The sequence below is a fragment of the Sporisorium graminicola genome, chromosome SGRAM_8 (genome assembly GCF_005498985.1).
Source record: "Sporisorium graminicola strain CBS 10092 chromosome SGRAM_8, whole genome shotgun sequence".
Lineage (NCBI taxonomy): Eukaryota > Fungi > Basidiomycota > Ustilaginomycetes > Ustilaginales > Ustilaginaceae > Sporisorium > Sporisorium graminicola.
In genome coordinates, this window is record NC_043738.1 from 192,818 (window position 1) to 209,687 (window position 16,870).

Genomic DNA, 16,870 nt, shown 5'->3' on the forward strand with positions numbered 1-16,870 from the left:
GAGGCATTTCCTCGCTTCCTGTGCCGTATCTGAACCGTCTGGAAGTCTTGAGCCACCGTTCAGGTTTGTGCAAAGATTGGCAGCTGAGAGTGATCCGTGATCTGCCCAGCAACCTGGCAGAGAGGATTGAGCAACACAACGGGTGCACGGGCAGGGTCGATGTCTCATGGCTCATCGCAGGTGAGAAGATCCACGCTCGAAAGCGCAACAACGATCGGGGGCTTGACAATGACACAGACCGAGCGAACGAGACATCCTGGATACTTCAAGCGTTGATTTATATTTATGGTGAATGAGGTTTTTTACGAGACACCGGGACCATGACCGGATGGCTCAAGTGCCGGGTCAAGACTCATGGCTGATGAGGGTGAAGGGCCGTTGATCGATTCGCCGCTTAGGTGCTGCGGGCGATCTCCTCAGCCTTCTTCTTGACGTCGTCGATACCACCGCACATGTAGAAGGCGGACTCAGGGAGAGCATCGTGGTCACCGCGGAGGATCTCCTTGCAGGCCGAGATGGTGTCCTTAAGGGAGACGAGCTTTCCCTCGATACCGGTAAAGACCTGGGCGACAGCGAAAGGCTGGCTCATGAAACGCTGGATCTTACGGGCACGCTCGACGGTGAGCTTGTCCTCTTCGGAAAGCTCGTCCATACCAAGAATGGCGATGATATCCTGGAGCGACTTGTAGTCCTGGAGAAGCTTCTGAACACTGGTGGCAATGTCGTAGTGCTCACGGCCGACGACGGCGGGGTCAAGCATACGCGACTTGGAGTCGAGGGGATCGACGGCGGGGTAGATACCGAGCTCAGCGATACCACGGGACAACACAGTGGTGGCGTCCAAGTGGGCGAAGGTGGTGGCGGGGGCAGGATCGGTCAAGTCATCGGCTGGCACGTAGACGGCCTGGACCGAGGTAATGGAACCCTTCTTGGTGGTGGTAATGCGCTCCTGCATGACACCCATGTCGGTGGCGAGGGTAGGCTGGTAACCGACGGCCGAGGGGATACGACCGAGAAGAGCCGAGGTCTCGGAACCGGCCTGAGTGAAACGGAAAATGTTGTCGATGAAGAGAAGCACGTCCTGGCCCTCCTCGTCACGGAAGTACTCGGCGATGGTGAGACCAGTCAGAGCGACACGGGCACGGGCTCCGGGAGGCTCGTTCATCTGACCGAAGACGAGAGCGACCTTGGAGTCACCCTCAAGGTTGATGACACCGGTCTCAATCATCTCGTGGTAGAGATCGTTACCCTCACGGGTACGCTCACCGACACCGGTGAAGACAGAGTAACCACCGTGGGCCTTGGCGACGTTGTTGATGAGCTCCTGGATAAGCACAGTCTTGCCGACACCGGCACCACCGAAGAGACCAATCTTACCACCACGGGCGTAAGGTGCGAGGAGGTCGACGACCTTGATACCAGTCTCGAGCACCTCAGCCTTGGTGGACTGGTCGACGAACGCGGGGGGTTCGACGTGGATGGGGGCGACCTTGGCGCCCTTGATGGGTCCACGCTCGTCCATGGGCTCACCAATGACGTTCATGATACGGCCAAGGGTGCCGGGACCGACGGGGATCTGGATGGGGAGACCAGTGTCGACGACCTTCTGACCACGGACGAGACCCTCGGTACCCTCCATGGCGATGGCACGGACAGTGTTCTCACCAAGGTGCTGGGCGACCTCAAGAACGAGACGTCCACCGCCCTGAACATCCTGGACCTCGAGAGCGTTAAGAATGAACGGGAGCTGCTCAGTGTCGAACTGGACGTCGACGACGGGACCAATGACGGTCTTGACGGCACCAGTCTGGCCCTTGGGCGAAGCCTCGGTAGCAAGGCCACGGGCTGATGGACAAAAAAATAAGATGAGAACCAAAGTCAGTATACGTATTAGAGCTAATGATAATTTAGCCTAGCGTGCAGAGTCCGACGACGACGAGGCCAAGCGCAACGAAAGGTGTCGATGAAGAGGAACATTGTTGAGTGCCGAGTTTTCTTCTTGAATGGCGATGAAGCCAGTGGTGTGCCATGGGTTAATTCAAGGCGATCTACGGTTGAAACACTGCGCTATCGAATTGACGTTTTCCCACCATGTCACAACATCGAAAACCCCTTCCCAATCGATGACCTTCCATTGTCGGAATCGTGGTTGTCGATCGATGGAGTCTGCTATGTTTGTGTCGATGCGATGTGTTTCGTCGTCGTCGGAGTGTGATCGATGACTTACCCTGAACGGCGGGCTTGACGGCAGCGACGGCGATCTTGGGGGCGGCAGCACGGACGCTGGACGAAGCGTTCACAGCGGCGCGGGCGACGGTGGAAAGAGCGGCGGCATTCTGGCGGGCTCGGAGAGCGGAGCGGCTAGCAGCACGCACGGCGGTGCGCTGAATGACAGGCATGATGGTGTCGAAGGGGGGTTGAGTAGGGTGAAGGGGATGACGACGGAGAGGTGTAAAGGAAAGAGGGGAGGGAAAGACAGAGCGAAGAAAGGAGAGAGCGACGGGGCAGCGAGCAGGCACAACACACGGACACAGGCAGACACGAAGAATTCCAAGGCTTGCGATCGCACTCTTTTGCCTCGCAGAACCTGTTTGCGCCGTGTCCAAGGCTCGAGAAGAAAGAGCAAAGGCCAAGCAGAGCCAATTTTCAACTCAAAATGGCGACTCCGGTTTCAAGAGCGTGGAGAGACAGCCCAACTGCCTGGGCGCTGCGAAAACTGATCGCACCTCGCTCCAGCCGGCCCACCGATCAGTTTCAACGAATAGGAACAGCGCCGTGCCCATCAATCCAACGAGCGCGCAGACAGCAAGGGAAAGAAAATCGATGAATACACATTCAAATCATCAGAGCACTCTTCCGTTTGCAGCAAGTCGCAAGTTGATTAGAGTTGGGCTTTGACAATCGAATTGGGACAAGCTTTTTTGTGCTAATTTGTATTCATGAAGCCTTTGAGCGCACGTTCCCCTTGAAATGAACTGCCTGCCGCCCGCCTTTGAGAAGAAATTACTTGATCTCGTTAATCAACCCTTGTGGTTCCGTCGCCCAACAGTGCGCGGATCCGGGATCTGGTTCAAGTGCGCCTGGAAGCTGTCCTCCCGAGCCACTTTTTCCGGTTCTCACCGTCAAATGTCGCTTCTCCTCCTAAGGTTTGCGACGAGTCTCCTACGTGTGTCCGCCGTGCAGTTTAGGAGTCGATAGATACCTGGCACGGTTTCGGAAAGGCGGAATGTTGTTGATATGTCAGATGTCTAAGGTCTCAGGGAGCAAACGATAGACGAGTGCGAAGCTGGCTCGAGATACTCAACTGTCCGTTCCTTTCCGGCTGGCGCTCTATTACGCTGACACGTGCGAGAAGGGAAACGAAGAGGAGAAGCAATGAACGGAACTTCTCCTGTTCAATGTAAACTTAACAAAATTATAAAGACGCATCACGAAGTTCGCACATTCGTGTCGTAATCTTGCACCAGATCTTCTAACACAGATGCCTCGCGCTGCTCTGCGTTTACTTTTTAACATTCAACCCTTTTGACAACGGCGGAAACTAATATCAGTCAGGAGTGCTGGAGCAGCAAAGTTGAAAGACTGTCCATAGCCTGCAACTCAGCCTCTTTGACCAGGAACCGCGAAGAGGTCGAACGATTCGATGAGGAAGAAGGATGGCTGCGATCGCTCTTCGGAACGGAAAAAGGTGGAGGGCTCCGCTCACGAAAATATGAGAAGAACCGGTAGGAACCGAGAGGAGAGGAAGCTTCGAGGCGTGATTTGTGCGATTTTTCTGACATGCCGCTTTTGGAAAAATTGGGCGACGGCCTGCTGCCTTTGATTGCTGACTCCAGACTCATGTTGGGCGGAACGGATGATGGCTAGGCAGCAAAGGTGAGGAGCATCGGGCTCACGGTCCAGGCCTACAGTGAGGGGTACGACCGCCTTGCATTCTACATCCTTTTTTCATCATTCCAACTCACCACCATCCACCCGATAAGGACAACGACATCGTCTCGTCATCATCGCCACTACCAACAACTCATCAACATCATGATCGCTAGGTCCATCTCTAGGTCTGCTAGGCCATTGGCTCGCTCTGCCGCTGGCCCTTCGCTCGCTCGTCTTTCGGTTCGAAGATACGCAACCAACCCACCTGGCCCCGTCGCTACCAAGTCGGATGCGCCCTGGGCCATCGCCTCAGTTCTCACATTCGGCGGTGCCTTTGTCTACTTGACCGCTCCCGGCGCAAAGAAGGACGACCACCACGGCGCGAAGCACGACGAGCCTGAGCAGGAGGACGAGGAGGAGCCTGAAGCTCCCAAGGAGCCCGTCGAGTTGCCCGACGGCAGCATCGAGCACCCCGAAGGTTTCGTAGAGGTCAAGCGCCCAGACCTGCGCCACGATGCTCCCGATGGTGACAAGCACCTCGACTCGAAGAAGATCGCCGACGAGCATGCCTACGACAAGCAGTCCAAGGTCAAGCGTGAGCCCTCGCTGCCTGCCGATGACACGACGTTCAAGCACGGCGTCGCTGCTGCCAAGGACGGAAATCACGTTTCGGATCCCAAGAAGGTTGTCGCCGCCGCACACACCGACAAGCAGGACAAGGCTCAGGCCAAGGCCCAGAACTCATCTTCCGATGCCGAACCTTCCTCGGACGAGTAAAGGGACCGATGACATCTCGTTGAATTGCGAGACGCCCCCTTCACAAGCTGATTAGCTACGATCACGGCAGTGACCGTATGAAACGGCAAAGCGGCATACCGACTTTTCTTGCCTTCGATCACATGCAGCAGAAACATCTCTACACTCATCGAATTGCAGCATCATCCAGTCAATGACAGTCTCTGACACATCCTCGATTGTTCAGCACCACTATCGACATCTGAGAACCAGCACTTCCTCCGCTTGCTACTTTGGGATCGCCGGACGAGCCGCGATGTACTTTTGAAGCTCATGTCGATCGAGAAGTTTGGCCAGATTCTTGACAGACGACGCATGATGGTAGCGCCATAGAAGATGCGCCGTAGCAATCTTGATCTCGGGTTCGGAAGCGTCAAACAGCAGCCACCAAGGTGCTGGCTCCAAAGGCAACCGTACCACTGGTTCGCACATTTCGGTCGCAAGCACAATTGCGGCGCAAGCGACAACGTGAGGGCCAAAAATGCACAACACGGGCGTCTGTAGGCTATGCTTGGGCAACGAGAAAAGACAGAATGGTGTCAGTCGTCGCTCGACGTCTATGCGCAGATCTGTTCCACATACGGGCGTGTGTCGACTACTTACGCATCGTTAAGGAACGACCATGCACACTGAGCAACCGAGACGCGCTCAGACGACAGATGGCCCGAGGCCTGCGTAGGTGTCCCACTTGCGTGCCAGTGCTTGCGTGGCTGCACCGTCACTTTGAGCTCGGGATCGGTGAGGCCGAGCACTTGCAAGTAATTGGCCAACAGAGCATATGGCAGCGTCACGTGCACCTGAAACCCAAGCCGCTTGAGTACTTGCATCTCGGATACAACTATGGCATCACGAACGCTAATCATCTCGGAAGCATCGTAAGCAAGAGGCGTGTAGGATGAAGCGCGTCGGCCCTTGGTGAGTTGAAAGTCGACATAGTGGTAGGCGTTGACCAAGTGACGGAGGCTGATCTGCGTCTCCTCCAGCTTGGTGGAGAGCAAGAGAGTGCCCATTGCAATCTCATCGGCGGAAAAGTTGCACATGGACGAGCTGTACCAGAAGCGCTGATAGAAGACCTGTGCCGCAGCCATGGTGCGTTGGGGCAACTGCAGAAGCATGCCGACTTGTTGAATCATCTGGCAGCCCAGCGCGCGAAGCTCCAGCTCGAGATCCAAGCAGAGACCGTCTGCCATGGTCGGAGTGACCGACAGCTGCTGAAGTGTAGCGAGCGGATTGAGCATCATGTTGCGGGATCTCCGACACTTGAGAGTAGGGGCTGAGCCAGGCTGCAGTCGGGCCAGCTTGGTCTTAGGATGCGAGGCGAGGCGAGCAGTGTCCTCTAGCTGGGAGCTGAACGTGACTTCGAGACAGATAGTGTTGCCATAGCCGCACAGGATGCGCAGCCGAGGCAGAGCGCAGACGGTGTCGGCGACGAGGCGGATGGCGGAGCGAACGATGGGAGGTGACTGTGAGAAGGGTGTTGGATCCGAAGCTAAGCTGTGTATCAGATGGTCACGAGCGACAAGGTGGAGTCAGACAGCTAAAAGTTTTTGAGTACCAATATCAATGTTAGGTTGCTATCTTCTTGCACTCGACACAGGTCTGAGCCTCGGTTGTGCTCCTTCATGGTTTTAGCTTTTCGGTCTCAATAGCCTCATGTGAAAGGGAGAACGCTTAGGCGTGCAAGCCAAGGTTTGTTGATTGAGATTTCAGAATTTTGTGTGGAAATTTGTTTGTTCGTGCAAAGCGAGACTCCTGTCGCACTGCCTAAGGGTCAGAGGAGTGTTGTGTTGTGTGTTTCTTTCGAATGCAGCTGGCCGAGCCACTCAAAGAAACAAGGGTCTCAAGCCTGGAACGCTTTCTTCACGGGTTTGGCTGTGAAAGTCGCAGCGGCCACTTGCTCGCTCTCCCAGATCAAAACCTGACCTGCAGCATCACATTGCTCGACTCGAACTGGACACGACATTGAAAGGCGAGCTCACCACCACCATCGCTTGCATCCCTCAACCGCATCTTTCACTTCAAAGCCTAGCCATTCCTACGCCGCCGCACCTACACGCTTCACAATTGAACGCGACGAATCCTGCTCCGCATTGATCCACACCCCGACAGAACCACATTCAGAGTTTTTAAGATAACAACCCGACTCATCTGCTCTTGTGCTCTACACGCAACGTAAGAGGTGACAAACTCAAATACAGTGCCCTGCTTTCGGACAGCCCTTATCGATTTCTCAACGTCGAATAGCTCAACGCCTCTTCAGGATCCAACAGAGCATACGTGCCATATCCGACGGCTCTGTCCATCTGTCATTACTGTCATCGATCATGTCGTTGCTGCTGAGCTAAACGGTCAAGCTGGCTCCACCATCTCCCGTCCTGCCAGCTTCTCCTTCAGGCAGATCTTATCGCCGTTACATACACATTCACCCGGCAGCCAGCGTGCTCCTCTTCCGAGAGCTCTCAGTAGCAGTCCGCGCGGCTCCGCGAGCAACAATCCGGTGGCTGTAACACGGTACCTGCAAAATGCCATTCATCTCATCGATATTCTATCGTGCTTCCGTCAGCGAAGAGTCCAGGCGGGCTCCCATCGGCAAAGTCAACCGCGCGCGGCGACCACCACCTCAAAGGGATCATCTCACACCCGGAGGATCCAACGATGCTGGCGATGCAGAACACACTGCAGATGTCTTCGACAGCACCACCGCAAATACCACCGATATCGACAGCTTCCAAGCCAAGGTTCAGGTGATCGAAGATATTATTGCAGAGGACAATCTATACAAAGTACTCGGCATCAAGAGGAGCGCCAAGAACGAGGAGATTCGTCGTGGCTTTTTGAACAGAAGCCGATCTTGCCATCCGGACAAGTTCCCAGACTATCCAAATTCAACCATCGCCTTTCAAAAGCTTGCCTTTGCCTACGAGACTCTGTCCAAACCCGCATCTCGCCAGGCATACGACTTCTCTCCTCACACCCACTCGATGTTCAATGGAAAATCCCCCCATGACGCTTTTGACGACGAATTTGGAGAAGCCTTCGCAGACGCCACGCTTCAGGATGTCCTCTTCACCGTATACGTCGAATTCTTCGAAGGAGACTTTACGTCCGTCAAAGCACTGCTCAAGGTCCTCGCCGACAGCGGTCTCGGGACCTACAGCGACGCCAACATTAGCAGCATCGAGGCCAAATTCAGAGCTCTCTCGCGGCTCATGCGCGCAACGCGAAGATACTCGCGCGTTCTTCTCAACGAAGTGTCACGCCTGTACGAGATCCAACAGGATCTGCGAGGTCTTTCTTACTTTGACATCCCAGGCCGTCTTCGATTGACTTTGCAACTCGCTCGGGTCACGCTCAGCATTCCGCTTGCCATTGACCAGGCCATGCAGAACCCCGAAGACTACGACCGCAAGGAGTTCGGTCAATGGTTCGAAGACATGCATGCACAATCGTCAGACTGCAGCTCGAGTGAAGACGATGACAGCAGTCGAGCAGAGCAAACTTTCGGGTTGCAGAGCGAGGCTGACATCGACGCGCCGGGATCCGACGAGCATGCACGTTTGCGCTACGTGCGAGCCCGTGACGCCCGCATCGCACGACGAGCTGCCGAGTGTCGCGATCCGGGGTCCGATCATGGCCCAGGCGGCGATCAGGATGCGGCTGCACTGCCTGACGAAGAGATCAAAGAGCTGCAAGCCGGCTTCCTCGGACCCACCGCTACGGCCCTCTTCACGGGCATGGTCAACTTGCTCGAAGCAGGCGAAGGATGGATGGGTGGCAAGCCAGCAGAGACGCTGTCACACTGACCGTATCCCGCTGCATACCATCACTCTGTGAAAGCGTCATGGCCCCATTTCTCTCTCTTTCGCTTGTGGAGCGTCTTGCAAGCGCCTCCCTTTCCCGTCTCGTTGCTCGCTCGAGCACCGCACTCCCCTTTTCACCATTTCGCATCGCAACATTCCCCGCATCGCTATCGCTAGAGATCTCTCTTGCCTTTGTTTCAGTATACCCACGTCTGTTCTCTAACGTCGTACAACGAGCTAGTCACCGAATTGTACCGAGCTGGACTGCCCGCTGCCTTGTCGAAAGCTCCTTGAAATCGAATGGCTCGTTGAAATGCCTCGGGGTCCTGACGTGCATTTGTGGAGAGCGTGAAATTCCGGGTTCCGATTTCGCAGGAACGCGTGCTTTTGAGTTCCAGTCGAGGAGCGCAGTCAAGTATGATTCTGCACAACTTCCATCCTCTTGGCCAAGGATGAGTGCAGGATGACAGCGTCTACAGGCACACGGCCATCCACTGGCCAAACAACAGCAGACGATCAATGGCTCTTCTCCAAGACCGACCTGGCGCTGACTCCGTCTGTGCTGCAAGCAGGGCTGGATGCGATTGAAGAGAAGCAACGACGCTTCAAGGGCGTGACCGCGATTTATCGGATGGGCGAATACATGCGATTGGCACAACATGTGATGAACACGGCCGCCATCTACCTGCATCGGTTCTACATGCGCAAACCGCTCGAATACGGGGTCGGCGCGAACAAGACGGGCTTCTCGCACTACGAAATCGCCGCCACGTGCGTGTTTCTGGCGTGCAAGGTGGAAGAGTCGCACAGGAAGCTTCCCAGCATCATTGACGCAGCTATGGCATCGTTCGACAGAAGTGCAGCCGGGAATGAAAGGTGGGCGGAGCGCACGTTCCGAGCGGATCCGTCTAGCAAGGTGAGCAGCCAACACTCTGGACACAGAACCGACAGGACGCAGCAGCACTAGATATTAACGCTTCCTCTATCTCGGCTCGGACGGCTTATGCAGGAATTTGCTCGGTGGAGAGACATCATTTTGGTCTCGGAAGAGACAGTGCTAGAGACACTCTGCTTTGACCTGATCGTCGAGCACCCGCACGAGATTCTGGTCAAAGCATGCAGTCGATTGAACGTCGATGCGCCTCTGGTACGCCTTGCATGGACTATTCTCAACGACAGGTGAGTCAAAGAAGGAGCGTAGACTGGCAGACTTCAACGAGCGATCGTGCGCTGACAATCTGGCATCTAATTGTCAACCTTGTGGATGACAGCTTGAGGGATGCGATTTGCGTTATGTTCGAGGCGCCGGTGCTGGCTGCAGGAGCCTTCTACCGAGCTTGTCAAATGTCGCAGGTGGATCCTTCGCAGTTTGTAGGAAAGTGGCCCAGCAAGGAGGGCGAAGAGACTCAATGGCCATGGGTGGAGATCTTTGACGTTGACGAGGCAGAGGCTTTGGAAGCGGCAGAAGCGTTCGAGAAGGACGTGTACGAGTTTCACGAGCAGCACGGACAAGGAACATAGCGAGCGGTCCGAGAACAATCTCAGCCAGCTACGTTCATGGTGCAGAGGACGCAATCGGGCAGACATGCATCGAGCAGACATGCATCGGGAGCCAAGGGTCGACGGCGTCTTGACCGATAAGCATGATTTAGGGTCCGCACCGACACAGAAGATGGCTCGGTCTCGACAACCAGCTGCAGAAAGCCAGCAATGTCGATCATCAGTACTCAGCCGAGCAGAGCGCATTGTCTAGACGCCTGGCCGATGCACATGCAGCCCAGAAGGTGGGGCTCCCAGGGCTACAAAAGGCCAGCTTCTGGAAGCAGTTCTACTGTGCAGCGCCTCCTGTTTCACTTAAGAGGGTGACACTCCATTGAGATTGAGCTCGCAATGATCAGACACGATACACGCTCCAGACACGACGCGAGAGGCGGCTGCCTTCAGGCTGCGAGATACCGGCAGCTGGCGATTGCGTGCGTGCAAGTAGACTCCGATTATGGCAGGCCAGGCGCGGGAACGACAGCTGGAGCAACTTGATCCGATTTGATGCGAGGCGTGGTTTGCCAGCGCTTGTTTTCCAACCGTCGGAGCGGATGCAGTACGCCGATCCTCTCCGGCAACGTGCAACAACATGGAACGCAGCGCACACTTACCGAAGTGCACTTCGCCAGTCTTTTTTCACAATTTGCGCAGAGACACGAGAATGCCGAGGGGACGAATTGCTCGCTTTGGCCACTGACATCCGAGCTGCATATTCGTTCTACTGCAAGGGCTAAAAGATGCTTGTAGTCTAGTTGTGGTTTCCGTTGGACGGTCACGAAGGGTTTGAGTGGAGTGTTGAGTTACTTACTGCCTTTTAGCGTGTTGTAGGCATGTTGATGATCAGCTTGACTGGTTGAGTGTCTGAAGAGTCGCCGAGGCCGCTGCGTCGGCGCATTGTCGAATCTCCACGATCAGCAGCAATGGCAGCAGCAACAGCAGCAGCATCAGTAGCATCTGCGACAGACCCCGGACAAGCGTGGCATGGCGCAAACACGCACTCGCAGTTTCGCGCTCGCACACTCGCTGTGTCAGACGTAGGAGGTGTGACGGAATCGGGACGGAGACTGCAATAGTCAAGGTGCTCAGAAGCGTCGGCGTGGGCGACAGGAGCAATTTCGAATTTTTCGACACACACAGCCTTTTGTTTCATCGTGAAATTTCAAGAACACGCACAGTTCACAAGCACTTCGATACTGGCTGGACATGCGCGCGCACACACACTCTTACACACATACACAGTCTAATTTTTACCATAAGCACCAAAGTCAAAGTCGTTCTTAATGCTCGTCGCGCTTCAGTCACAGGCAAGCGTGTCCATTTTTTCTTTCTTTTTCATGCTCCTCTTTTACTCCGAGCCTAGTCGCAAAGAGGAATGAGAAAAGAAAAAAAAAGAAGGGTTGCAGCGGCCCGCTAAATGTTTGAGGTCTAGTCTTACCTTTCTTTATCGGCCTTTACTTCCTGTATTTTTGTCACGCTTGTGTGTCTGTGTGTGTTTCGGAAGCGTCCGCATCGCTCTGCTGCTTGCTGCCCACGTTTGTGCTTTCTGCCCTGTTGGTAAAGAGACGTGCCAGCACTGTTCGAGCAATCAACACCTCGTTCTTTGTCAACGTCGATCGCAGAACCCATTTGCTTCTCCTACCACCACCACCTCGTCTTCCCTCTCCATTCATATCGTCCGCCTTTTGGTCACTCCCATCAAGCATCTCGCAGCTCGCTACTTGCAAGGCCGATCATATTCAAAATGTCCAAGGATCACACCTCGCTCCCCATGCAGAGCTTCTCGGTCGATGAGAAGGCCGGTCACGACCCCATTACGGGCCACCGCACGCCTTCCGTAGGCACCCCTGGTCACAGCGGTATGGGTGCACAGCCCACCAACGGCATCCTCCCAGGCGGTCCGGCCAAGCCGGACAAGAAGAAGATCCACCCTGCAGTCATCATTGTCCTGTGGATCTCCCTCTCGAGTAGCGTTATCGTCTACAACAAGTAAGTAGCCTCAGGCCAATACAGAAGGCGTACACCGATAGCCAAGACTGACCACAACTCTTTCCTCGCAACGCGCCATTCTCGGTTGCTCCTGCACACAGATTCGTCCTCGACCCCAAGCAGCTCAATTTCCCCTTCCCCGTCTTCCTCACCACCTTCCACATGGCCTTTGCTACTGTCGGCACCCGTCTTTTGGCGAGGTACACCCACCTCCTCGACGGTCTTGCCAACGTCGAGATGACAAACGAGCGATGGATCAAGAACATTCTGCCCATCGGTGCTCTCTTCTCGTGCTCGCTCATCTTCAGCAACATGGCCTACCTCACCCTCGGCGTCAGCTTCATCCAGATGCTCAAGGCTTTCACCCCCGTCGCCGTTCTCCTTATTTCGTTTGCTTTCGGCCTCAAGCAGCTCTCGGGCACTCTCACCATGATTGTCGGTTGCATCTCGTTCGGTGTGGCGCTCGCTTCTTATGGTCAGGGCGACTTTGCCATGTCTGGTTTCATCTGCCAGGTGCTCGCTATCGCTTTCGAATCGTCGCGCCTCGTTATGATCCAGGTACTTCTGCAGGGCCTCAAGATGGACCCTCTTGTCTCGCTTTACTACTTTGCTCCCGTTTGCGCTGCGATCAACGCTGTGGTGCTCCCCTTCACCGAGGGTCTGGTCCCCTTCTTCCAGATCTCCAACCTGGGCCCCTTTGTGCTCTTCACCAACGCTGGCGTTGCTTTCGGTCTCAACATTGCTGCCGTCTTCCTAATTGGCGCCGCTAGCTCTTTGACCTTGACACTCGCCGGTGTCATCAAGGACATCCTCCTCATCCTCGGTTCCATGCTCCTCCTCGGCGACACTGTCAGCGGTCTCCAGTTCCTCGGTTACGGTATCGCTCTTACTGGTCTCGTTGCCTTCAAGACGCACAAGGGTTGATTGCCTTATCACACTATAATTCTCCTGAGCTGCTATGCGGTCTCGTTCTTCCCCTCTATTCACAATGGACGCTCTACTTCATTCCTCCGCCTCATACCATCCCGCTTGCCATGCCACGCTCTTTACATCTCTCCATGTTGCTCGTTCAACGGCCTCGCTCAACCCGCTTGGCTTGCATCTTACGACTCAACGTAACTTTTACATGGCATATTCTCGCTGGTTGCATTCACTAGCTCAGGTTCTGTATTCACGTCTCCGGATAGATTCTCTTGTTCCACTGTACTTCAACGCTTTCATGGTCCACTCTGGCTGTGCGCTTATGCTCAGACAAGAAATATGTCTGCAAGATGCTGACCCGTGACAATGGCACCTAACAAGCAGAGCCGACCGAGCTTGTACTGTAGGTGCCTGTTCCCATGAGTTTGGAGATAAGCGCGATTCTCGACACACCCACCCACCCACTTTACGCGTGGACGCATTCTGCAAATATTTAAAAAATTGAGAAGAGTAACGCGACCCGGAAAGTAAAAAAATAAAAACCAACACTTGAGATGTGAGATGTGAGAACAACACTCCTTCTCTCTTCAGACGCTCTCGACCACCATCTGCCACCGACTGCAGCCACGGCGGCTCTAGCATGATCCTCTCTACAATGCCGCCATGAGCGATAGCCACAACACCCTGAGGCTTCCCACCCCTGGGAACAACAGCGACGCCGAGCTCGCCTCGCGCGAGTTTCACTTCCCGTATCCCGAAGCGTACTCGATACAGCTCGATTTGATGCGACAGGTGTTTTCCACCATCGAGGAAGGCAAAGTGGGCCTGTTCGAGAGCCCGACAGGGACAGGTAAATCACTCTCGCTCATTTGTGCGGCGTTCACATGGCTCAGGCAGAACGCACAGAGACATGCCAAGGCAGGCAGCAGCGCCAAGATCGGTGACAGTCGCCGAACGAGTCAAGGCGCAAACTCGCAACAGGAGCCCGACTGGGTCATCCAGCACGAGCTGGAGCGCAACAGGAAAGAGCACCACGCGTACGAACTCGACCTCAGAGATCGCATCGCTGCTGCTCGTGCGAAGCAAGCTGTACTCAAGCGAAGTCATCGAGACGGTCTGCTGGATGCCGGAGCGAGGGCGGCAAAACGGCACCGCAGCTCAACCAACGTCAACAATAACGACAGCCAAGACTCGGATGACGATCTCCTCATCGACGAGGACGAAGGAGCTCAAGGCGCCCGAGCACTTCAGATGGCTAGCTATTCTAAATCAGCCTTGTCCGGAAAGTCGGCTGACCTCGACTCGAACCTTTCACTTGCAGTTCGCGCACTTATGCAACAATACGAACAAGCGCACAGTCGCGCAAATGAGGACGAAGACGAGCCGGAAACTCTGCCTCGCGTCATCTACGCTAGTCGGACGCATTCGCAGCTCTCGCAGTTCGTCGCCGAGCTCCAAAAAACTTCATTTGGTCAAGTCGACATCTTGGATCCCGAGAAGCTACCTATCCGCACCATCGGACTTGGAAGCCGCAAGCAGATGTGCATCAACGAAGAGGTGCAGCGCATTGGCAGAAACAGAGGCTCCGAGGCAATGAACGAACGATGCCTCGAGCTCATGAAGGGCAAAAAGGGCAAAACGAAGTGTTCCTCTTTGCCGCCCTTTGATGAGATCGGACGTGCTCAGGTGCTCGAGTTCCGCGACGCTGCTATGGCCGAAGTTGGGGATATCGAGGACCTCGTCCAACTCGGCAAACAGACCAAGACGTGTCCCTATTTCGCTGCGCGCAGCAGCGCAAAGCAAGCCGAGCTTGTCACGCTACCGTACAATCTGCTGCTTCAAAAGGACGCGCGCAACGCCCTCGGCATCAGCCTCGAAGGTTGCATCTTGCTGATCGACGAGGCACATAACCTTATCGACACGATCCTCTCGACCCACTCGGTGACCGTAGATTCGCGACAGATTGCGCAAGCGTCCAAGCAGATTGACACCTATCTCGATCGATTTGCTCTCCAGCTCAAAGGTACCAACGAGCAGAACCTTCGCAAGGTGCGCAAGTTGTTATCGAGCATGTCGACGTACTTTTCGAACCAGGCTGCTAAACGCAAAGCGAATATGGAGGTGGTCATGTCCGCGGCAGACTTGGTCAGGGGCTTGACTGGTAATCTGGATCAGATCAACCTCCTGACGCTCGAGACCTGGCTGAAGGAGACACAAATCGCAAGAAAGATCAGTGGCTATGCGGATAAGCACAAGAAGGAGACAGTTGAGCGGTCGACAGCGACCGAGCAGCAACGTAACAGAACTCAAAACAGAAGCAAGGGCAGACTACCGTCACAAAGGATGGTCACAAACGGCAGTGCGGATGCAGCGCCTTCCACGACGAGTCAAAGCGCCATTTCCAGCATGCACGCCATCGAGTCGTTCATCCTTTCGCTCGCCAACCGCTCAGAAGACGGTCGGGTGGTGCTCAGTAGCGCTACGGACAGCTCTACCGGTGAGACCATCGTGCGGGCCAAATATCAGCTGCTGAATCCTTCGCACGTCTTCAAGTCGCTGGTAGATGAAGCGCGATCTGTGATTCTTGCGGGAGGAACCATGGAGCCCATGTCGGACTTTCGCCAACAGCTGCTTCCCTTTGTACCTCCAGATCGACTGGTCACCTTTTCATGTGGCCACGTCATACCCCCTTCCAACTTGATGGTCTCCGTGCTATCCGCGAGTCCAAAAGGCCTCCCCTTCGAATTCAAGTTCGACACCCGCGACAACACGGACCTCATCAACGAACTTGGCCGCACGCTCGCCAATCTGTGCAACATTATCCCCGCTGGCCTGGTCGTCTTTGTACCTTCGTACGCGTTTCTGGATAAAGTTATGGCACGGTGGAAGGATGCCGCGTCAGGAGGGGTGCTGCAGAGGTTGAGTGCCAAAAAGAAGATCTTCACCGAGCCGAAGACCACAATGGAGGTGGACAAGGTGCTGGGCGAGTACACGGCTGCTATCCGAGCGAAAGATGCAATTACGGGTGCGTCGAGTGCTGGTGCTATCATGTTTGCGGTGGTCGGAGCTAAGCTGTCCGAGGGGATCAACTTTTCGGATGATCTGGCCAGAGGCGTCGTCATGGTCGGCATGCCATTTGCCAACATGCACAGTCCCGAGCTGGCAGAACGGATGAAGTATGTACGCGAACTCGGTGCAAAGAGCGACTCGACCGGGACAGGCGCTTCGACAAGCAAAACAATCGATCCGGTAAGTAGTGCCCGGCTCTCTCATACGCTCATGTCTTGGCTGAGAATGTTGACGTCTTCGTGATTCCCTGCCAACCCCGCAAAACAGGGCCACGAGCTATACACCAACCTCTGCATGAAGGCGGTCAACCAATCCATCGGTAGAGCAGTACGCCACAAAAATGACTATGCAGCGCTGATCCTTCTCGATCGAAGGTATGCACGTCCCGAGATCCGACAGCGACTACCGGGATGGATTCGGGACCAAGTCTCCGTTGCAGATCGGTTTGGTGGGATGATACAACAGACTGCTGCTTTCTTCAAGGGTCGTAAGAGTTGACGTTCTATCGTTACTGCGAATGAAGACACTTGCTCTTTCGAAGGTGATGCTTAGCGATATGCTTGCTCTTTGCAATCTGTGCCTGATGATGAACAGCCTGCCTATAGCACAACGACGTGAGACAGACAGGAAATTCGAGAGCGTGCCGAACAAGCTGGCGAATTGAGCGGGCATTTCGCAGGCATGTGACGTTGTGTTTTTTTAATGTCCGACGCGTCTAGTGATTACACACAACCAAGGCCGTTTAAACCGAAAGGATTTTGCGACAGCGTGACCGGGGTCCCCACATTCTGCTCGACGAGGAGCGGTCCTTTTCATAAATCCCTGCTCACGACGAAGCCAATCTCTCTTGTATCACAACCTCCATCAAGGGAAGCTCTGATTAA

The 16,870-nt window shown here is 54.9% G+C and overlaps 7 protein-coding genes across 7 annotated transcripts; 5 read left to right on the plus strand and 2 right to left on the minus strand.

The window, feature by feature from the left end:
• Positions 1-394: 394 nt before the first annotated feature.
• EX895_005851 (uncharacterized protein) lies at positions 395-2,399 on the minus strand (the record flags this gene model as incomplete). The annotated part of the gene is made up of 2 exons (XM_029886443.1): positions 395-1,845; positions 2,228-2,399. The coding sequence occupies 2 exons, from the start codon at positions 2,397-2,399 to the stop codon at positions 395-397; spliced, it is 1,623 nt and encodes a 540-aa protein (XP_029736756.1).
• A 1,636-nt stretch (positions 2,400-4,035) lies between these two features.
• On the plus strand, positions 4,036-4,650 carry EX895_005852 (uncharacterized protein; the record flags this gene model as incomplete). Its single annotated transcript, XM_029886444.1, has 1 exon — positions 4,036-4,650. One exon carries the CDS (start codon positions 4,036-4,038, stop codon positions 4,648-4,650), a length of 615 nt encoding a protein of 204 aa, XP_029736757.1.
• A 246-nt stretch (positions 4,651-4,896) lies between these two features.
• Positions 4,897-5,909, minus strand: EX895_005853 (uncharacterized protein; the record flags this gene model as incomplete). The annotated part of the gene is made up of 2 exons (XM_029886445.1): positions 4,897-5,173; positions 5,272-5,909. The coding sequence occupies 2 exons, from the start codon at positions 5,907-5,909 to the stop codon at positions 4,897-4,899; spliced, it is 915 nt and encodes a 304-aa protein (XP_029736758.1).
• A 1,281-nt stretch (positions 5,910-7,190) lies between these two features.
• EX895_005854 (uncharacterized protein) lies at positions 7,191-8,471 on the plus strand (the record flags this gene model as incomplete). Its single annotated transcript, XM_029886446.1, has 1 exon — positions 7,191-8,471. The coding sequence occupies one exon, from the start codon at positions 7,191-7,193 to the stop codon at positions 8,469-8,471; it is 1,281 nt and encodes a 426-aa protein (XP_029736759.1).
• Positions 8,472-8,931: 460 nt separating this feature from the next.
• On the plus strand, positions 8,932-9,989 carry EX895_005855 (uncharacterized protein; the record flags this gene model as incomplete). Its single annotated transcript, XM_029886447.1, has 3 exons — positions 8,932-9,384; positions 9,478-9,647; positions 9,740-9,989. 3 exons carry the CDS (start codon positions 8,932-8,934, stop codon positions 9,987-9,989), a joined length of 873 nt encoding a protein of 290 aa, XP_029736760.1.
• A 1,762-nt stretch (positions 9,990-11,751) lies between these two features.
• On the plus strand, positions 11,752-12,920 carry EX895_005856 (uncharacterized protein; the record flags this gene model as incomplete). Its single annotated transcript, XM_029886448.1, has 2 exons — positions 11,752-11,996; positions 12,098-12,920. The coding sequence occupies 2 exons, from the start codon at positions 11,752-11,754 to the stop codon at positions 12,918-12,920; spliced, it is 1,068 nt and encodes a 355-aa protein (XP_029736761.1).
• A 660-nt stretch (positions 12,921-13,580) lies between these two features.
• EX895_005857 (uncharacterized protein) lies at positions 13,581-16,650 on the plus strand (the record flags this gene model as incomplete). Its single annotated transcript, XM_029886449.1, has 3 exons — positions 13,581-16,166; positions 16,254-16,360; positions 16,581-16,650. 3 exons carry the CDS (start codon positions 13,581-13,583, stop codon positions 16,648-16,650), a joined length of 2,763 nt encoding a protein of 920 aa, XP_029736762.1.
• Positions 16,651-16,870: the final 220 nt, after the last annotated feature.